We start from the raw sequence: 23,688 nt of genomic DNA, 5'->3' as shown, positions 1-23,688 counted from the left end.
AACATAGCATAGTTAGCCTAGCCGTAACACATTAAACATAGCATAGTTAGCCTAGCCGTAACATATTAAACATAGCATAGTTAGCCTAGCCGTAACACATTAAACATAGCATAGTTAGCCGTAACACATTATTCTGGTGCCAAACGGATGCCCCCTCTCCATCTTTTGTCTCTTAACTCCTACCAAACACGTCCACACTCCCTCTTTCACTATATGTAGGGCCAGGAGGGAGAGAACCAGAGTGACTGAGAGTGCCATGCACATCACTGATCACTGGAGACTGCTGCGCTGAAATGGGGCTAGGAGAGAGGAATAGCCAAAGAGAGAACTCCATGGCCATGTCCCAAATGGCACCCTATTCCCTATGTAGTGCACTGCTACTGACCAAAGCCCTATGGGCCCTGGGAAAAAGTTGTACACTATAAAAGGAACAGGGTGCCGGTCGGGACATATCCATAGGGAACAGCAATGCATAGAAAGGTGGAAGTCAGGGGCAGTAAGGCAGGTTATTATCAGGTTAGTGGGGAAAGAGGCCAGGCTAGAAAGAGACCAAGGCTGCTGAGAGATAAAAGGCTGAGAGGGAAACAGCTGGGTGGGGGATGGGAGGAGGAGGAGAGGCAGACAGGTGCAGGTGAGAGGGAAACACAGCTGGGTGGGGGATGGGAGGAGGAGGAGAGGAAGACAGGTGCGAGGGCAGGTCAAGTGTGAGGGAGAACGTTCGGTTGAGGGTGGAAGACAGGCTCTGAGGTGCATGAGATAAGGTTTCTCATTAGATTGTAAAGGGGTAAAGATGGGGTTGCAGGTGCAGGTGATTAGGTGTGTGTGTGTGTGTGTTTTTATGTAGGTGTGTGGGCTTAGTATAAAGCGAGAGTAGGGGTAGAGGAGTAGGGGAGGTAGCAGTCTCATGAGAGTGATGTTAGCACCTGTCACTTCGTAGTCATCACCTGTTCCACTGTGGCAGCTGGCCTGGTCATCATCACAGTCGTCCGATGGGGCGGTGGTGGGGGCGGGCGTGGTGGGGGGGATTGTGGGAGCTGTGGAGGAGAGAGGGAGAGAGAGGGGAAGAGAGAGAGGGGGAGAGAGAGAGAGAGAGAAAGAGAGAGAGAAGTTAATGTTAATCTTGCGTTCAGCTGCTCCTTTGTAGGGTTTGTGGTATCACATACCACACACATACACTACACACATACACTACACACACACACTACACACATACACTACACACATACACTACACACATACACTACACACATACACTACACACACACACACACTACACACATACACTACACACATACACTACACACACACACTACACACATACACTACACACATACACTACACACATACACTACACACACACACACACTACACACATACACTACACACATACACCACACACATACACTACACACATACACTACACACACACACTACACACATACACTACACACACACACTACACACATACACTACACACCACACACATACACTACACACACACACTACACACATACACTACACACACACACTACACACACACACTACACACATACACTACACACACACACTACACACATACACTACACACATACACTACACACATACACTACACACACACACTACACACACACACTACACACATACACTAGACACATACACTACACACACACACACACACTACACACACACACTACACACATACACTACACACATACACTACACACATACACTACACACATACACTACACACACACACACTACACACACACACTACACACATACACTACACACATACACTACACACACACACTACACACATACACACTACACACATACACTACACACATACACTACACACATACACTACACACACACACTACACACATACACTACACACATACACTACACACATACACTACACACATACACTACACACACACACTACACACATACACTACACACATACACTACACACACACACACACTACACACATACACTACACACACATACACCACACACATACACTACACACATACACTACACACACACACTACACACATACACTACACACACACACACACTACACACATACACTACACACACACACACTACACACATACACTACACACATACACTACACACATACACTACACACACACACTACACACATACACTACACACATACACTACACACATACACTACACACACACACACTACACACACACACTACACACATACACTACACACATACACTACACACTACACACATACACACTACACACATACACTACACACATACACTACACACATACACTACACACACACACTACACACATACACTACACACATACACTACACACATACACTACACACACACACTACACACACACACACTACACACATACACACATACACTACACACACACACACTACACACATACACACTACACACATACACTACACACACACACTACACACATACACTACACACACACACACACCACACACATACACCACACACATACACTACACACACACACACTACACACACACACTACACACACACACTACACACACACACTACACACATACACTACACACACACACACACTACACACATACACTACACACATACACTACACACATACACTACACACATACACTACACACATACACTACACACACACACACTACACACATACACTACACACACACACACTACACACATACACTACACACATACACTACACACATACACTACACACACACACTACACACATACACTACACACATACACTACACACATACACTACACACATACACTACACACACACACACACACACTACACACACACACACACTACACACATACACTACACACATACACTACACACACACACACACACTACACACATACACACTACACACATACACTACACACATACACTACACACACACACTACACACATACACTACACACATACACTACACACACACACTACACACACACACACTACACACATACACTACACACATACACTACACACACACACACTACACACATACACACTACACACATACACTACACACATACACTACACACACACACTACACACATACACTACACACATACACTACACACACACACACTACACACATACACCACACACATACACTACACACACACACTACACACATACACTACACACATACACTACACACATACACTACACATACACACCACACACATACACCACACACATACACCACGCACATACAGCACGCACATACAGTACACCACACATACACTACACCACACATACACTACACACATACAACACACACATACAACACACACATACACCACATACAGTACACCACACATACACTACACCACACATACACTACACACATACAACACACACATACAACACACACATACACCACATACAACACACACATACACCACACACATACACTACACACATACACTACACACATACACTACACACATACACTACACATACACACCACACACATACACCACACACATACACCACGCACATACACCACGCACATACAGTACACCACACATACACTACACCACACATACACTACACACATACAACACACACATACAACACATACAGTACACCATGCACATACACCACACACGCAAACATATACAAACACATACAAGGCAGGCCATGCCAGTGTATTCAATCACAGAGCTATTAACAGCCCCCCTTTTATCAGGATACAGAGGAAGGTTTAGTGTGAATAGAGCCGGTGGATGGTGGATGCTGAGGCTTTAGGTTTGTGTCCCAAATGGCACCCTATTCTCTAAATTGTGAACTACTTTTGACCAGGGCACTACTTAGGGAATAGGGTGCCATTTGGAACACAAGCTAGATTTGGGTTTAGGCTGGAGATCAGATGCATGGGTCTAGAATTGGGCTGGAGGCTGGGCCCCACCCTGGCCTATAATTAGGGCCCACTGGCCTCGTTGGATGTGGGCAAGGCCGCAGCTCTGATCCATGCTCCGCTAACACACAGCCTGGATGTGTTTACCCTGACAGAGTAATGAGCGGGCTTCCCCAGGACAGCGGGAGGAAGGGAGGGAAGAAGGGAGGGAGATGGAGAGAGAGGGAGATTGGGAGAGAGGGAGACTGAGAGAGAGGTAGATTGAGAGAGAGGTAGATTAAGAGAGAGGGAGATTAAGAGAGAGGGAGATTGAGAGAGAGGGAGTTGGAGATGGAGAGAGATGGAGATGGAGAGAGAGGGAGATGGAGAGAGAAGGAGATGGAGAGCGAAGGAGATTGAGAGACAGGGAGATTGAGAGAGAGGGAGATAGAGAGACAGGGAGATTGAGAAACAGGGAGATTGAGAAACAGGGAGATGGAGAGAGAGGGAGATGGAGAGACAGGGAGATTGAGAGACAGGGAGATTGAGAGACAGGGAGATTGAGAGACAGGGAGATTGAGAGACAGGGAGATGGAGAGAGAGGGAGAGGGAGATTGAGAAACAGGGAGATTGAGAAACAGGGAGATTGAGAGACAGGGAGATTGAGAGAGAAGGAGATGGAGAGAGAAGGAGATGGAGAGAGAAGGAGATGGAGAGAGAAAGGGAGAGGAGAGAGTGCATGTGTGGTCTAGAATTCCCCTCTGCTATATGACATTTGAGTGATCAACCTCTGTCAGATTCAGGGTGGAGGGGTCATTGACAGGGTCAATGCTCTAGCTGGGGAAAGATGAATTTATCTGTACTCCTGGGGCTTAGCTTACACACCACCACTCATGTACCTGTGTCTGTATTTGTGTCTGTGTGTGTGCGTGTGTGTTTTTGAGTGTGTGGTGGCATTAACAGTGAAAACAAGCATTATCATCCTTCTAAAGCCCCGGTGGGACTCCATGGCTTACACAGGGCTGCGCTCGCTACAGCCTCCCTGAAATCCAATATGTAAATCCACTTAGGCCTGGCCCGCCAGAGCATGTTCTCATAGCAGAGAGGGGAGAGAGAGAGACGACAGAGAGAAAGACAGGTGGAGAGAGAGAGAGACACACACAGAGAGAGAGAGAGGGGCGAGGTGAAGAGAGCGAGACAGAGCGAGGCAGACAGAGGGGAGAGGAGAGAGAGAGAAAGAGGAGAGTGGCCCCAGAGAAAGGATGGAACAGGGACTGGAAGGGGTTGGCAGTAATCCTCAGGGCAGATGGGGTTTCATTTGATCCCATGTAATATGTATGAGCGGCCTTGCTTCAGGAATGGCTTTGATGCAGCATGCATGGAGACTAGACAACTGTCCCTCTCAGGGAGAGATAGTGGGGCCTACTGGGCCCTGGACAGCTGTTGACTCCACGTGGAGAATCGTTCTAAGCATCTTTAAATACCCCAACCTTGACAAACACCATGTATTCAGTCGTAGAACTGTCATCACACGGATGACAGAAGATGTGTGTGTGTATGTGTGCGTCAGTGGAGGCTGCTGAGGGGAGGACGGCTCATAATAATGGCCGGAATAAAGTCAATGGAATAGTATCAGCCACATGGAAACCACGTGTTTAATGTGTTTGATACCAATCCATTGACTCCATTCCAGCCATTATTATGAGCCGTCCTCCCTTCAGCAGCCTCCACTGGTGTGCGTGTGTGTTTGTAGTATACATGTGTCTACAATTAAAATGCGTGTGTGTGTAGGATTCCATTTGCGGCCTACCTTCCATCTCACAGCCCAGGAGCTCGAGACGCAGGCCCATCCCAGCAGGGGTGGACCTCTCTGGGTAAACCCTGATGTACCGGGTCAGCAAGGGCTCCACAGTCCTCAGCTCTGGTGTATCGTAGTTCTGATTCCCCTCGAAAATCTGTGGAGAGGACCACCTGTGTTAGTTCATCGACAACAGCAGAGGAGAAGTCCTATACCGTGCACGCTGCAGCAGAGAGAGAGGCTGAGATAGGCAGATACAGATACAGAGAGAGACAGACACACAGAGAGAGAGAAAACGAGAGAGAAATGTTACTGTCTGATAATGGCATTGCTCTCTCTGATGTCTCTCTCCTATCACAGAGACCCTAAGGCAGACGTATTCCTTCCTTTGGAAAATGAGCAGGGCTCGAGCAGGGCTGAGAGAGGGGAGAAAACAATGGAAGATGGACCAGATTTCTCTGGCTGACATCTAAAAAGCACTGTCAGTGGGACTGTAAACGAGAGCCCGGTGGCTACAACTAGCACCTGCCGCCCCAGCAGGACACAGCGGTCAAGGGCAGCCTCAGCTCACTCTATCTCTGCTCAGCCTCAGAAGTTCTCTATTTAGAGGAAAGAGAGAGGCTAGGGGCCTTTTCTTTGGGAATAACGTAGCGAAGGGGTAAGATAGAGGAGAGGACTAATGCTTTCTCGCTGCTCAGCTTCTGATCTTGTCATCTGAATAAGAAAGGAGGATTCTGTTTGGGAATAACAGAGGTACACGTAGAGGCGAGGAGATGAAAGGACAGGAGAGAAGAGGAGAAGAGAGGAGAGGTGAAGGAAAGGACAGTAGTGGAGATGAGGAGAGGAGAGGTAGAGGAGGGGACAGTGATGGAGTGTAGTGGATCAGTGACAATTAACACTGGAACACGTCTTGTCTGTCTTTGATGCTCCGAGGTTCTCAGGGAAAGAGGGAGAGATGGAGGGACAAGTAGGACAGGAAGATACCCAGCCTCTCACTCCTTCATAAATCAACCATCAGGTGATCTGGGACACATTTACACCACATCCTGTCGGAGAAAGTTGTAATTGGGGACGGGGCTGTAGAGGTACTTCCTGGAGGTGTGCGTCTGTGTGTGTGTGCGAGGTGTGTGTACGGTGTGTGTGTGTGTGTGTGTGTAAGACGCTGTGTGCGCGTGTGACACACTCAAAGCATGCCGACGGCGGCAGATACATCTAGGGTCGTTTCTGCGTGTCACACGCTCTCTCTCAGCTCTCCTGCCTTTTTCTCCGCTCTCTTGAGTAGAGTACGATTCTACTGAAAGGCTTGAGCAACCTCAGCGGAATACTAAGAGGATAGACGCTAGACAGCAGTAGGACTAGGAGACACCCTACAGATGGTTATCCTAATGTGCTATGAACTACTACCCAAATGGACTCCATAAATGACTGATAACTGACTCAACGTCACTGGTTGTCAGTTTGGAATAGGGAGATCATTTCCCATTAGATAGTCAACAAAACCCACCTTTCTGTCAACTGCTCAACATGGTAAACACAACAAACAAACAACCAATGAAAACGGTTCTTCCTCTTACCTTTGGCTTGTTGCCGCTGGCGTCCTGGACCATCTTCCAATCAGATCCGTTGTTACTGTATCCCAGTCTGAACTTCTTCATGAACACTTTGTTCTCTCTGTGTTTCCCTCCCTGGATGATGAGCCCTCGTACCAGCTTCTCCTCCCCCAGGTCCACCTGCAGATGAATGGAGAGGAAACGCATTATAAGCAGTTCATAGATAGTCATGACAGCATCATAATGCATTATACCTGTATACCGTAAGTAAAGTGCTTCCGAACTGTTTATTTGTAATCTCATCCTCATTTTGACCAAATTCTTTGTACGTAAAGGTAGGATATATTCTCCGAAAATATGTTATATGAACCACTAATATTTCATAACCATCGAACCCATCTCTAATCGCAAAGCCTCCCCCCCCAAAAAACATAAGAATAGTCTATTAATATAGTTGATCTAACCTGTAGCCACTCTGAGGTGAAGGGCTGGGGCTGGGGCAGCAGGGTCCACCCGGAGCGGCTGGTCAGCAGGCGGGCGTTCTCGGGTACCCAGCTCCGGTCCGTGTGGGACGAAGCTGTGATCTGGGCATCCGTGATCAGGCCCGATACCATGCCAAGCATGCCTGAACATGGATACTCTGAGAGGGGGAGAGAGAGATGGAGGTTAGCATAAGTCTTTCAATGAGCACGAGGGATTTGAGAGAGAACCTGAGGGGGATATTTTTATCTCAATAAATGATTTGTATCACCAGTCCGAGAAGGTTGTTTTTCATGGTTTATGTGGTAATAGGGGAAAAGAGAGGGATGGGTTGAATGACTGAGACAGTGAGTGATGGTGTGAGAGAGAAACACTCTAGCTTTGTGATGCCTCCACCTCTCTCTCTCTCTCTCTCTCTCTCTCTCTCTCTCTCTCTCTCTCTCTCTCTCTCTCTCTCTCTCTCTCTCTCTCTCTCTCTCTCTCTCTCTCTCTCTCTCTCTCTCTCTCTCTCTCTCTCTCTCTCTCTCTCTCTCTCTCTCTCTCTCTCTCTCTCTCTCTCTCTCTCCTAACCGCTTGAATACTAATTTCTCCGCCTGGAGTATTTGTCTCCCGGCATCCAATTAAAACTCTCCCTTCCTTCAGCGGTCATTTCTACCTGGGAGAGCTATTCTTTCATCTTGAACCCCCTCCCTCCCTTCATCCCCATCGACCCCCCCTTTCCTTTTGTCGCTCTATACCTCTGCTCTAATTTAGCCCTGTGTTCTCCGAGCTTTCATCCTGAATCTGTGTTCGTTCATTTTCATCCCCTTGAGTGCCTTGTGCATTCTACCTTTCATTCTACCTTTCATATGCCCTAACTGCTTGCTGCTGGTGGTGGTTTCACTTCGTGCCGTTTGCACCTTCCGGCTCAGAAAAATGTTCCGGCAATGAATCCACACACACAGGCTGACTGTCTTGTCTGTCTCCTGACTAGCCGTTTCTTTCCTTTCCATCCACTTAATCAAAAGAGTCTGCAGTGACCTGCAGTAACCAATATCATATTTACAATCTGCTCCCAGGGAGAGGGATAAAAGGAGCTATATTCTTGGAACTCAGTGTAACTCTGCCAAACCAACAGAACAAGGCTTCATTCAATCTTTTCCATCGTTATCACAGTTCCTGTTCAAAACAGAGAGGAATAAACTAGTTCTACGTGACTCCCAGGAGACCCAAACGAGTCCAAATCGAATCAGAGAGAATGCCATGGATCCTCAGGACAGGACCAAACGCTCACGGGGAGATTTGTCATCCGTTTGAGGCTGAGAATTTCTCTTTCGTCGCCTGCCAAGCGCCCTGTGAGTGTGATCCCTGTGATCTCTGATGGAGCCATGTCAGAGGGAAGCTAAGGCACTCCACTGCGGTGGCTCACGCTCTCGCTCTTTGAAGCGGATGGATAAGAGAGAGTTAGAGAGGGGGGTTTCCAGGGGGATTTGGAAGTTTGGGTGATCAGAGCACCACAGGTCATCTGCTGTGGTCACGAGCTTTTAATGCACCTCAGTTGGGACTGTTTTGGGCGGCACGCACACCGGACACACCCATAAACCGACCGCGCGTGTGTGTAGTGGCACACCACTGCAAGGGGCAAGGCTGAGCAGGGTAACCTAGGGTTTGGCTGGGGAACTCTGTGGCTAAACACACACATGGGCTTATTTACCAATAGAACAGCAGAGAGTCAGCAGGCAGAAGGGAAGAGGTTAAGTTATTACTACGTAGGTGTGTACAGTATCTCCAACTGCAGGGCACAGCTCATGCGCAAAGACCAGATAAGATTAGACACAACCTGAAGGCCCTCCCACTGGGCACAAATGTCAATTCAACATCTATTCCACGTTGGCTTCAATGAAATGACGTGGAAACAATGTTTAGCTCAGTGGGCTGTTTCTCTGTGGGCTTAGAACGGACATATCTTTGATATCTCCTAAAAAGCATTTGTCAGTAATCTCTCTGAATGCAGGACTGAAAGCAGCCTTAAAGCAGAACCTCTCAAACCTGACCAGAGAATTACAAGATCTCTCTCTCTCTCTCTCTCTCTCTCTCTCTCTCTCTCTCTCTCTCTCTCTCTCTCTCTCTCTCTCTCTCTCTCTCTCTCTCTCTCTCTCTCTCTCTCTCTCTCTCTCTCTCTCTCTCTCTCTCTCTCTCTCTCTCTCTCTCTCTCTCTCTCTCTCTCTCTCTCTCTCTCTCTCTCTCTCTCTCTCTCTCTCAATTCAAGGGGCTTTATTGGCATGGGAAACATGTGTTAACATTGCCAAAGCAAGTGAGGTAGATAATATACAAAAGTGAAATAAACAATAAAAATTAACAGTAAACATTACACATACAGAAGTTTCAAAGCAATAAAGACATTACAAATGTCATATTATATATATACAGTGTTGTAGCAATGTATAAATGGTTAAAGCACACAAGTTAAAATAAATAAACATAAATATGGGTTGTATTTACAATGGTGTTTGTTCTTCACTGGTTGCCCTTTTCTTGTGGCAACAGGTCACAAATCTTGCTGCTGTGATGGCACACTGTGGAATTTCACCCAGTAGATATGGGAGTTTATCAAAATTGGATTTGTTTTCGAATTCTTTGTGGATCTGTGTGATCTGAGGGAAATATGTGTCTCTAATATGGTCATACATTGGGCAGGAGGTTAGGAAGTGCAGCTCAGTTTCCACCTCATTTTGTGGGCAGTGAGCACATAGCCTGTCTTCTCTTGAGAGCCATGTCTGCCTACGGCGGCCTTTCTCAATAGCAAGGCTATGCTCACTGAGTCTGTACATAGTCAAAGCTTTCCTTAAGTTTGGGTCAGTCACAGTGGTCAGGTATTCTGCCACTGTGTACTCTCTGTTTAGGGCCAAATAGCATTCTAGTTTGCTCTGTTTGTTTGTTAATTCTTTCCAATGTGTCAAGTAATTATCTTTTTGTTTTCTCATGATTTGGTTGGGTCTAATTGTGCTGTTGTCCTGGGGCTCTGTGGGGTGTGTTTGTGAACAGAGCCCCAGGACCAGCTTGCTTAGGGGACTCTTCTCCAGGTTCATCTCTCTGTAGGTGATTGCTTTGTTATGGAAGGTTTGGGAATCGCTTCCTTTTAGGTGGTTGTAGAATTTAACGGCTCTTTTCTGGATTTTGATAATTAGTGGGTATCGGCCTAATTCTGCTCTGCATGCATTATTTGGTGTTCTACGTTGTACACGGAGGATATTTTTGCAGAATTCTGCATGCAGAGTCTCAATTTGGTGTTTGTCCCATTTTGTGAAATCTTGGTTGGTGAGCGGACCCCAGACCTCACAACCATAAAGGGCAATGGGCTCTATGACTGATTCAAGTATTTTTAGCCAGATCCTAATTGGTATGTTGAAATTTATGTTCCTTTTGATGGCATAGAATGCCCTTCTTGCCTTGTCTCTCAGATCGTTCACAGCTTTGTGGAAGTTACCTGTGGTGCTGAGGTTTAGGCCGAGGTATGTATAGTTTTTTGTGTGCTCTAGGGCAACGGTGTCTAGATGGAATTTGTGGTCCTGGCGACTGGACCTTTTTTGGAACACCATTATTTTGGTCTTACTGAGATTTACTGTCAGGGCCCAGGTCTGACAGAATCTGTGCAGAAGATCTAGGTGCTGCTGTAGGCCCTCCTTGGTTGGTGACAGAAGCACCAGATCATCAGCAAACAGTAGACATTTGACTTCGGATTCTAGTAGGGTGAGGCCAGGTGCTGCAGACTGTTCTAATGCCCTCGCCAATTCGTTGATATATATGTTGAAGAGGGTGGGGCTTAAGCTGCATCCCTGTCTCACCCCACGACCCTGTGTGAAGAAATGTGTGTGTTTTTTGCCAATTTTAACCGCACACTTGTTGTTTGTGTACATGGATTTTATAATGTCGTATGTTTTTCCCCCAACACCACTTTCCATCAATTTGTATAGCAGACCCTCATGCCAAATTGAGTCTAAGGCTTTTTTGAAATCAACAAAGCATGAGAAGACTTTGCCTTTGTTTTGGTTTGTTTGGTTGTCAATTAGGGTGTGTAGGGTGAATACATGGTCTGTTGTACGGTAATTTGGTAAAAAGCCAATTTGACATTTGCTCAGTACATTGTTTTCATTGAGGAAATGTACGAGTCTGCTGTTAATGATAATGCAGAGTATTTTCCCAAGGTTACTGTTGACGCATATTCCACGGTAGTTATTGGGGTCAAATTTGTCTCCACTTTTGTGGATTGGGGTGATCAGTCCTTGGTTCCAAATATTGGGGAAGATGCCAGAGCTAAGGACGATGTTAAAGAGTTTTAGTATAGCCAATTGGAATTTGTTGTCTGTATATTTGATCATTTCATTAAGGATACCATCAACACCACAGGCCTTTTTGGGTTGGAGGGTTTTTATTTTGTCCTGTAACTCGTTCAAGGTAATTGGAGAATCCAGTGGGTTCTGGTAGTCTTTAATAGTTGATTCAAGGATTTGTATTTGATCATGTATATGTTTTTGCTCTTTATTCTTTGTTATAGAGCCAAAAAGATTGGAGAAGTGGTTTACCCATACATCTCCATTTTGGATAGATAATTCTTCGTGTTGTTGTTTGTTTAGTGTTTTCCAATTTTCCCAGAAGTGGTTAGAGTCTATGGATTCTTCAATTACATTGAGCTGATTTCTGACGTGCTGTTCCTTCTTTTTCCGTAGTGTATTTCTGTATTGTTTTAGTGATTCACCATAGTGAAGGCGTAGACTCAGGTTTTCCGGGTCTCTATGTTTTTGGTTGGACAGGTTTCTCAATTTATTTCTTAGATTTTTGCATTCGTCATCAAACCATTTGTCATTGTTGTTCATTTTCTTCGGTTTTCTATTTGAGATTTTTAGGTTTGATAGGGAAGCTGAGAGGTCAAATATACTGTTAAGATTTTCTACTGCCAAGTTTACACCTTCACTATTGCAGTGGGACGTTTTACCCAGGAAGTTGTCTAAAAGGGATTGAATTTGCTGTTGTCTAATTGTTTTTTGGTAGATTTCCAAACTGCATTCCTTCCATCTATAGCATTTCTTAATGTTACTCAGTTCCTTTGGCTTTGATGCCTCGTGATTGAGTATTGCTCTGTTCAAGTAGACTGTGATTTTGCTGTGGTCTGATAGGGGTGTCAGTGGGCTGACTGTGAACGCTCTGAGAGACTCTGGGTTGAGGTCAGTGATAAAGTAGTCTACAGTGCTACTGCCAAGAGATGAGCTATAGGTGAACCTACCATAGGAGTCCCCTCGAAGCCTACCATTGACTATGTACATACCCAGCGTGCGACAGAGCTGCAGGAGTTGTGACCCGTTTTTGTTGGTTATGTTGTCATAGTTGTGCCTAGGGGGGCATATGGGGGAGGGAATGCTGTCACCTCCAGGTAGGTGTTTGTCCCCCTGTGTGCTGAGGGTGTCAGGTTCTTGTCCAGTTCTGGCATTTAGGTCGCCACAGACTAATACATGTCCCTGGGCCTGGAAATTATTGATTTCCTCATTCAGGATGGAGAAGCTGTCTTCATTAAAGTATGGGGATTCTAGTGGGGGGATATAGGTAGCACACAGGAGGACATTTTTCTCTGTTAAGATAATTTCCTTTTGAATTTCTAGCCAAATGTAAAATGTTCCTGTTTTGATTAGTTTAATGTAGTGAGTTAGGTCTGCTCTATACCAAATTAGCATTCCCCCTGAGTCCCTTCCCTGTTTCACACCTGGTAGTTTGGTGGATGGGACTACCAGTTCTCTGTAACCTAGAGGGCAACCAGTGGGTCCGTCTCCTCTGTACCAGGTTTCTTGCAGGATGACAATGTCTGCATTACCGATTTCTTTGGTGAAGTCCGGGTTCCTGCTCTTTAGGCCAAAGGCAGATGACCTCAGGCCTTGGATATTCCAGGATGATATAGTGAAGGCTTTTTGTTCCATAAAGTGTCCAATGTTGTTGGCCGTGTGGTTTGGCCTCAGGCCAGTAAGTGTGAGCAGAGCCTGCTGAGCATCTGGTACATGCCGTTGGCTTGGGCGAGTGTAAGAGTGGGGGTTGGGCCTGTTTGCCCGCTCACTACCTGGGCGTATGTGTGACTTCCATGTTGATGCCCTCTTTGCGGGGGTGGGGTGCATGGGGTGGGCAGGAGTGGCATAGGTCTGATCTGAGGGGGCCTAAATTGGGTGTGGGCATGGTTGATGTGGGGGGGGTGTGTAGGTCCAGGGGGGGGTCTTGGAGGGTGTCTCGCTGGTCTTGGTGGGGTGTCTATTGATCTGTTGCTCCTGTGTGAAGTGTTGGGGCTGCGTTTGAGAGCGATGTCCTTTAGAGTCCGGGCAAAGGTGGGCACTGCTGCCTTGTAGAGGTGGACCTGGTCATAGAGGCTGTTCAAGTCCAGGGTGGAGTGGTGGGCCAGAAAAACATTTGGTTTTGAGACACAGTCACGGGAGATGCTTGCGTTTACCCGCTGTATTGTAGCAGGGTGGAAGTCTTTTCGTGGTAGCAGGGTGGAGATAACCACTTGTGCGTTGGGGAAAGTAGAAGAAGCTTTTTCGATCACTCCCTTCAGTGCTGTGGCCACCCTTTCCTGCTGTGCTCTCAGGTCGTTTGTGCCTGTGTGTATTATTATGTGGCTAGGTGAGCCTAGTTTGTCCTCAGACAGAAGGTCTAGGGCGCGCTGGGTGTTTGGACACCAGAGTTTAGACACACTGTGTTTGGGAAAAAGTTTTTTTTCTTCTATATATTTCCCATTTGAGTCCATAAGAAGGACAATCTGTGTCTTGTGTTTGTCCTCAGTGGGTGTGGGGGGGTTGTCAGGAGGGCTATCAGGGTGGCTGACAGGGGGGGTGCTCAGAGGGGGTGAGAGCTGCTGGGCTTGGGGTTTTTCTTTTGTCTGTTCTGTTGTGATGTCGTTTCTATGGTCAGGGTCTGGTGTGGACTGTTCTGCTGTGGTGTCGAGACTTTTGTCGGGTGCTGAGGTGGGCTGTTCTGCTGGCGTCTCTGTGGGGATGGCCACCTCCCTAGTGGGTTGTTCTCTGTCACATGCCATCCCCCTCAACCTCTCCTCCTGTAGTCTGATCCTCTCCTCCATCCCCTTCTCCCTCTCCTCCTGTAGTCTGATCCTCTCCTCCATCCCCCTCTCCCTCTCCTCCTGTAGTCTGATCCTCTCCTCTAGTGCTCTGTTCTTCTCCTGCTCCTGCTCTTTCTCCTGTTGATGTTGTCTCACCACTGTCCATAGTGCAGATATGTCTTTCTCCACCTCCGGCTCTCCAGGTCTGGTTAAGGGGGTGTTGTTGTGCTGGACTGTTGTCTGGGTCTGTGCTGACTGGAGTGTGATCACCTGCTGTTCCAGCTCCACCTGCCTTACCTCCAGCTGGGTGAATTTATCCTTCATTTCAATGAGGGAGAAGTACTCTGTACTGGGAGGTTGACTGTCTGCTGAGGGTTGCTCGTCTGTGTGGTTATATGATGAAGACGTCTGGTCTGACCCGCTTGGGGTGGGGGTATCTTTATCAAGGGAGAGCTTCTCCTGCTGGGCTAATTCTTTGATTTGGTGAAAGTCCAGCTGAAACTGTTTGTGGTTGCCCTGTACCATTACTGTTCCAGACTTATATAGATTTATATTAGCTGACTCAGAGTCCTCGTTGTCAAGTATCCTGAGTTTCCACCCCTCGTTAACCCCCCCTCTCTTAACAAAGGGGTAGTGTGCTAATATAGCACTGTGCCATGCCACTGGATGGTTTGTGTAGAAGATAAGGTTGCTGATGTTCCCATTTTTGTAATAGTCAGCAAAAAGTGTCTCTTGATTTTCCATAAGGAGCTTCATTTTGTGATCTTTTCTTGCCTTATCATTCTTTACAATGACAGGGTACTGTATTTTAATTACCTCTGAACAGCGGGAGGCAGCTTCTAAGGCCTCTCCATTTGGTTGGGGTAGACTATTCGACTCTCCTGCCATTGTTGGGCTAATGGGCTTTGACACCTCTCACTTGACACTTAAGTGCTAGATGAAGTTGTATCAAGCTTGGCAGAGTTATGTTACTATTCAGTCCTTATAAAGTAATGTCATGTATTATTCTTCTTGGCTTTTGGAAATAGAATATAGTTTCAGACTAAACATTACTCACTCAGTTCCAGGTTGGGTGGTGTTCTCAGGTTTCTGTTGTTTTCCAGAGAATTTGCTGTATAGAATAATTAATCCTTGGTATTTGTGAACTTTTCAGGTGATTCTGTAATTCCGTCCAAAATCAGGTTGTAGGTTTCGAGTTTTGATTTGAAGTGAGGGTTATGTTGTAGAGGGTAGCATCCTGTATGTGTTCCTGACAAAAAATCCAAGTTTATCTAACTCTAAATGTATCTTTTTTAAAGAAAATGCTGAAAAATGCAGGAGCTCATCTGATCGTGACCTCTCTCTTTCAACATGAACCCTCTCTCTCTCTCTCTCTCTGTCTCTCTCTCTGTCTCTCTCTCTCTCTGTCTCTCTCTCTGTCTCTCTCTCTCACTCTGACTCTCTCTCTCACTCTGACTCTCTCTCTGTCTCCTCTCCTCTCTGAGCGTGTGCAGAACATCCAGCTGGCAGTGTGATCAGAGTGGTGCCCTGCCCGCCGTCGGCTGATGAGGTCACAGAGTGGCGCTCCCTGCTCCTGTGATGTGTCTGCAGTGCGGTGTGTGTGTGTATGTGTGTGTATGTCTGTGCGTGTGTGTGTCTGCAGTGCGGTCTGGTCTCACTTCCAAACATTGAAGCGCTCCAGCTGTGTGCCAGCACTGCACTGCCCTCTGCATATACACACACATGCAAATGTGTGACCAACGCAGACCAACAAATGCACACACATACATTAAGCCCTTCACAATGCCATAAAATAAATGCATGTTGACAAAGAGGCAGGGATGCTGTGAACCTGACCACAATCAAAGCCCTGTAGTGGGTGGAAGGTTGCCAGCATCACACTGATGAAGACCACTGCAGACTTTGTGGACCCAGCAGGGGGCTGAGACTGAGGGGGTTGGGGAAAGGACAGAGGGTAGGACAAGAGCCACGGAGAAGGTGTGTGTGTGTGTGTGTGTGTGTGCGTGTGTATGCAGGCAGTTGCAGTACTCAGCTATGGGAAGCCGCTCGCCTGGCCCGCTAAACTACTCTGCCTGCCGGCCTGCCTGCTGTTGATGTCATCCATATTGAATGAGGTACATCTAAACATCAGGTAACATCAATGTGTAATCATCTTCATGCACCTCTCCTTCATAATGTAGAAGGCAGCACTCGCCTCAGAGTAAACCCTCTCTCACTGGGCTCTCACTACTGTGAGTTAGGGAGACACCGAAATGTACACAATAGTTACCCGGAGGAAAATGGGAGAGGGTCATGCTTTTTAAAATTTAGTCCAGGGAAGGGTAATGTAATTTGTAATCGATGAAATGCAATATTACTCAGGGTTGGAGAATGAGTTGCTTCTTATAGTATCTCATGTGTGCCCGATGCTGCCCCTCATCCTTGATTCCATGCTGGGCGCGCAATATCAAGTGCACCTAGTGTGGTCTCAATCAGCCTGCCCTGCTCTTATTGATGTAAACCCTACTGTGCTGCCTAACCAAGGACTGTACTGTGTGTGGTGGCATTTCCAGGAGGCGAGTTAATTTGTCCAAAAAATGCAATATCTGTGCGCACAAACTAGGCCTACTGATGTCCTGTTCAGTTCGAGAGAGAGAGCATGAAGATGAGAAACAGGAATGAAGGTATTTAAAAAAAAATATTCTGGATTCACATTAGCTGTTGCCAAGGCAGCAGCTACTTTTCCTGGGGTCCAAAGCTTGCTACTGATATAATTGATTTTAATACAAATTAAATGGACCTGATTCTATAAAATGATCTATAATTTACGCTTTAGTCCGCAATGCTTTATGCTAGAAACAAGCTGTAAAATGCCGGGGAAAGACATGAATCCAATGCATATGGGATATACTTGGGTTGTCTCTATGACCTTCAGAGGCTGCGCTACAACCTTCTATAGCCGAGGAGCAGTGGTGTAGCGCTCTTTTTTGGGGGGTTAGGGAGCGCAAGAAAATTATGAAATGAAGTCATAATTTCTCTATCAAAGTTTGTACCGACAGATTGAATATCACTATAGAATAGGTGCATAAAATGCATCCTCCAATTGCCACGTCTGCCTACTTGCCCACACATCTTGTCTCAAGAAAATGTTATATTTTTAATAACCTCAAACACCAAGTTAGGCATTCCTCATTTCAAAGTAGGCCATCGTCTGTCAATGGTGAATGATAATTCTTCCCGTTTTACAGGTGAAACACCCAAAGTGCATGCCAGTCACTTGAAGTCAATCAGTTTCATGGGAAGATGCATGTAGAGCTTCTAGGATGACTGTTTCTTGAGCGAATTAAAGCAGATGGCGTGAACAAGCGACTATATTAGCATTTCTTGTAGGTCTATTTTGATTCAATCTGAGCATAGCCTGTAGTGTGTGCAGTTTTAATGATTGTTGAAAGAATATTGGACTATTCAGCTTCAGACAAGAAATGACTGAGGAGGTGTTTTTGGTGTAACATACTGTAATATAGTCCTACTACCATACGCTTCAGTAGGCCTATATGGTATTACACTGTATATACAAAAGTATGTGGACACCCCTTCAAATTAGTGGATTCTGCTATTTCAGCCACACCCGTTGCTGACAGGTGTATAAAATCGAGCACACAGCCATGCAATCTCCATATACAAACATTGGCAGTAGAATGGCCTTAGTGAAGAGCTCAGTGACTTTCAACGTGGCACCGTCATAGGATGCCACCTTTCCAACAAGTCAGTTTGTCAAATTTCTGCCGTGCTAGAGCTGCCCCGGTCAACTGTAAGTGCTGTTATTGGGGAAGTGGAAATGTCTAGGAGCAACAACGGCTCAGCCGTGAAGTGGCAGGACACACAAGCTCACAGAATGGGACCGCAGAGTGCTGAACCGCTTAGCGCGTAAAAATAGTCTGTCCTCGGTTGCAACACTCGCTACTGAGTTTCAAACTTCCTCTGGAAGCAACGTCAGCACAAGAACTGTTTGTCGGTCGCTTCATGAAATGGGTTTCTATGGCCGAGCAGCCATACAGAATGCATAGTGCCAACTGTAAAGTTTGGTGGAGAAGGAATAATGGTCTGGGGCTGTTTTTCATAGTTCGGGCTAGGCCCCTTAGTTCCAGTGTAGGGAAATCTTAATGCTACAGCATACAATGACATTCTAGACGATTCGGTGCTTCTAAATTCCAACCCCATTGAACACCTTTGGGATAAATTGGAACGCCATCTGCGAGCAAGGCTTAATCACCCAACATCAGTGCCCAAACTCACTAATGCTCTTGTGATTGAATGGAAGTCCCCGCAGCAATGTTCCAACATCTAGTGGAAAGCATTCACAGAGTGGAGGCTGTTATAGCAGCAAAGGGGGGACCAACTCCATAGTAATGCCCATGATTTTGGAATTAGATATTTGACAAGCATGTCCACATACTTTTGGTCATGTAGTGTACTGGATATACGGATCTGCTATGTAAAATACTAATGAATCACTTTGTGACCTTGTGAGAAGTGATACTCTTCTATTTGTAATAATAATAATAATAATAATAATAAGTGATGTGTAGGACTATTACATGTAGGCCACATCTTGATGAGGGTTATTTTGAGCGATTTGAGCGCCCTGCTGAAAGGACAGCTGTGGTCAGGTATCGTTATGACTTCCAGTGCGCAAGGTGTTCCGTCGAATTTTCTGAACATAATGGAAGACGCGCAGTGAATATGGATCCTAGATGTCATTGGTGTGACGAGGTTCATGCAGGGGATCAGTTTGTCTGCATACACAATAGAGGTGGTACGTTTCTGTAAGCTAAGCACTCGGAACAGGAGGGCGAGTTCAAGTGGGTCGTACAAGACTGTTTTTGAGGACAGACGTTTTAGCAACCCCCGGTAGAGTTTTTTGTCTGTGACTGTTCTTGTTCCGTCGGATTTGGCACGCTCAAAGTGGCGTTTGCAGACACGCCTACAATCCATAATTACCTGATGATATGTGGCTGCTATGTTAAACAATGGAATGGCTCAAATTCATTCATGATCAGATACTTCAGTTGTAACTGGTTCTGTTGCGCTCAACCTTTACGGTTGATTGACCACTTTAGTTCTGTTACAAACTTAGACTCCTCTTTTTTAACAATAGCCTGCATGGAAATGTTCATTCCAGATTGTATCCAGGTATCACTCATTATAAATAACATACAGTCCCTTAGTGAATCATTTCAGCTACTCTTCTAGATGAGGAGGGAAATATCAGCCAGGTACATGAGAGATGAGAGGCCTAAACAAATCGTAAAGGAGCACTTAGATACTAATTTTACCGAAAGGTCAAACAATATACCATCACCAGCAGTGACTTGCATGCATTTGAATGTTGTTTGGTCATTTGAATGGTAAACTAACATCTCTAATGTATTTATCCTTTATTTAGCTAAGTCAGTTAAGAACAAACTTTTATTTTCAATGACAGCCTAGGAACGGTGGGTTAACTGCCTTGTTCAGGGGCAGAACGACAGATTTTTACCTCGTCAGCTCGGGGATTCAATCTAGCAACCTTTTCGGTTGCTGGCCCAACGCTCTAACCACTAGGCTACCTGCCGCCCCTATGTAACGCTAAGTAGCGTCTGGCTGCCAGACAGAGAGATATAGTGTGTGAAGCATTGGGATCTCCATGGTACTGACCTGATATTTTACAGCCGTACACCTCGAAGCGCAGAGCGATGCCTGTTTCCCAGGCGACGGGCCGGATCCGGATGAAGCGGGTGAGCGTGGGTTTGGGAAGCTTCGTCCTGGCGACTTCAATGGGGTTGGTGTTCCCTTGGAAAACCTGGGAGGAGAGGAGCTGTTCATTATTCACAGAGTTTGTTTAGTGTAGTAGTAGAGCCACCAGGAGAGAGGCCTACTGGGCCAACTGAGGCCTTGGCCTCGCCTCACACAGTGCCCCAGAAACAGAGCTCAATGACGGGGCACAGGCCATATGCAGGACAGCCTCCCTTCATTGTTCGTATTAGGCTACTGTCTTTAGACTATATACTATATACTGTGTCATTTCCTGAGCATGTACAGTATATGGAAATTAGTGTTTCATACTTAAACATCCTACGTTTTTGATATTAACCATATTCACCACAGTTCATAATGCACCAAATATTGTGATTGTGACCCAGCTGCAATTTCAACCATATACAAACATCTTCACCCTACAGTTGTATCCAACTGTGACACGCACGCACACACTGACAACACCCTACAGTTCATCACACATCACCCTCACCCTGGCTAAGTCTCACTCTGTCGGCATCCGGTGGTACGGTGGTGTTAACCCCGTGACAGGAGAGTGCTAGCCAAGCAGTAGCGGAGTGTCGCTTGGCAGTAAAGCTCATCTGGGCTGAAGTGAACGTGAACGGTGGCAGCGCTAGAACGACAGCAGGCAAGGCCAATGGAACCATTAGTCTGCTCAAAAGCCTCTCTATCACTGTCCCTACATCCCTCTCTCTGTTTCCTGGGTAATGGTTGTCAACTGAGTCATCCACTCTCCTATATGTCACGCCGGTCGGCGCTCCTCTCTCTCTGGCGTCTCTGTCGCACCAATAACTATTAAATGGCTTTTTCCAGCTAGCTAGCAAGCACCATCACCATCACACTACAGCTCCAACCTGCAGGCTCAGCACCTAGTAAATAGAACCTACTACTCACAAAAGCACTTTAGAGGCCGGAACTGAGAGACAGGGCTTTTCACATCACCTTGCTTTAAAAAGAAAACGGTGTACTTTGGAGAGGTCGTAAAATAATTGGGCCTGAGGGGCAGGGGGAGGGGGTATATATTACAGACACAGACACAAAGAGAGCTGCTCTGGCCGCTATGGGGAAAACGTGGCTGCCCTTGTGAGTAGCACACACACAATGGTGACTACTTAAAGGTTCCATAGATCCTTAGCCTGGTCAAACGAACCTCTTGATGGACCCGTGGAGTGTGGACACCCACTAAGAGAAGTTTGTTTAGAGACAGAGAGCCTTCTGGTCTGTTTCACAGGCTGATAACTGATCGATCGTCAGATCCAGTCAGATCATTAGGTTAGCCACGCTCTGGTCAACTCTCTCTCTCTCTCTCTCTCTCTCTCTCTCTCTCTCTCTCTCTCTCTCTCTCTCTCTCTCTCTCTCTCTCTCTCTCTCTCTCTCTCTCTCTCTCTCTCTCTCTCTCTCTCTCTCTCTCTCTCTCTCTCTCTCTCTCTCTCTCTCTCTCTCTCTCTCTCTCTCTCTCTCTCTCTCTCTCTCTCTCTCTCTCTCTCTCTCTCTCTCTCTCTCTCTCTCTCTCTCTCTCTCTCTCTCTCTCTCTCTCTCTCTCTCTCTCTCATTCATCCCTGTCACTCCTGGTTTATTAAAGGCTTTGTTAACCGCTCTCCTTTTTCAGACAAATACCAGAGCCTTACACACAGTAAACAATGACTTCATCCAACTAAATGACTACTGCAGCGTCTTTAAGAGAGAGGCAGTAGTACTGCACTGTAAATAGTTTCTCACACAATGCTCTGTGCATTAGCATACCACGCTAAGCGCATAATAGTATGGTGGAGAAAGCGCCGTTCCACAGAGACAGAACCGAACACAGACCAGACCAGACCAGGGGCATTCCCCTTTTGTTGAGATATGGTGTGGCTGAGGCAGAGATCCAAGCCAATACTAAGGAGGAGAGCAGAATTCAACTGGCTGAAAGCACGGAAATGTCGCTCTGGTTAAGAGCGTCTGCTAAATGACCAAAATGTATATGTTAGTTTACATGGCTGGCATTCTGGGTCTGGTTGGCTATTGTGCCACAGCTCTGTAAGTCTTCTGAGAAATGTGTCTCAACTAGTGTTGATGCATGTCTTCTGCTTTTACTACATGATTCGAGTATTACTGCAGTAATACATACAGTGCTGAAGTATAGGAAAAGTTGATGTGCTTATGATACCATGCAACGTTAGAGGCCGTGGGGTACAGAGTGGGCGAGGAGTAATCGCTCTTACCTTCTGTTTTGAACCCTCCTTCAGTGTGATCCAGTCTTCTCCGTTAGAGCTGACGTCCACCTTGTAGGACTTGACCCAGTAGGTCTTCTTGGTCTCCTGGGAAACGGCCCCCTGGGTTCCGACGGCCGTCACGAACCGGAGGAAACCCAAGTCCACCTGAAGGGAGAGGGAACGGTCGGTAAAATTCAATGGCACATACAGTACATACAGCAAGACTTTGGGTTTTAGTGCAAAGAGAACTGTTCTGCAAGTCCAAACACTGATGACATATAAGAGTAAAAAATACAACCATGCTATTGGAAAACACCTTTAGCCTGCACCTCATTTAACTATGACTAGAATGTAATAAACAGCAGAAGTATGGAATGATATTCTATTAATAAAACACCACAACTTCATTTCCTGTGATGGGGAGACAAGAGCTTATTGGATAAAGGTGAATATTGAATGGAATTGGCCTCCTCCTAATATTCTAAACAGGAGATATAGATTGAATTTCAAATAGTACAAGGTTGCATAAAAAAATCAGAGCTTCATAAAGTAATCATGAACTGCTGTAACATTACTGATGTTATTATATTTTCCCGAGTCGGCTGCCAGACGGGGAACAGGGCCAAGAGCCTATTGGATAGAAGGGAGTCAGAACAGAGTCTGTACGGCTGCAAGGACCGTGATGCTGAACAGACTAAAGAGAAGGAGCTTTCCAAGCATCAGGGTTAGAGAGCGGTTACACTGTTTTCTATCAGAACTGTGGACAGTGTGTGTGTGTGTGTTTGTGTTTGTATGTGTTTGTGTGTGTGTGTCTGTCTGTCTAGCATCATGCTCTCTCTATACCTTGACTGTGTATGTCTGTCTGTCAGGAAAGAAGCAGACCCATCCTCCTGGA

General features: G+C 46.1%; 1 protein-coding gene across 3 annotated transcripts in view; it reads right to left on the bottom strand.

The window, feature by feature from the left end:
- Positions 1 to 23,688, bottom strand: part of LOC139583731 (neuropilin-1a) — a 91,091-nt gene that overhangs the window by 7,719 nt on the left and 59,684 nt on the right. For 2 of the 3 annotated variants that reach the window (XM_071415133.1, XM_071415134.1), the window contains 6 exons: positions 22,803 to 22,958; positions 20,479 to 20,623; positions 7,718 to 7,893; positions 7,278 to 7,433; positions 5,716 to 5,860; positions 924 to 1,034 (listed from right to left, as the gene is read on the bottom strand). In XM_071415133.1, coding sequence (XP_071271234.1) covers positions 924 to 1,034; positions 5,716 to 5,860; positions 7,278 to 7,433; positions 7,718 to 7,893; positions 20,479 to 20,623; positions 22,803 to 22,958 — 889 coding nt within the window. The remainder of the gene's footprint in view (positions 1 to 923; positions 1,035 to 5,715; positions 5,861 to 7,277; positions 7,434 to 7,717; positions 7,894 to 20,478; positions 20,624 to 22,802; positions 22,959 to 23,688) is intronic. The other variant, XM_071415135.1, reaches the window with a different exon arrangement.

The sequence above is a fragment of the Salvelinus alpinus genome, chromosome 8, assembly GCF_045679555.1.
Source record: "Salvelinus alpinus chromosome 8, SLU_Salpinus.1, whole genome shotgun sequence".
Lineage (NCBI taxonomy): Eukaryota > Metazoa > Chordata > Actinopteri > Salmoniformes > Salmonidae > Salvelinus > Salvelinus alpinus.
Note: the sequence above shows the minus strand (reverse complement) of the source record. Positions and strands in the feature narration are given on the sequence as shown.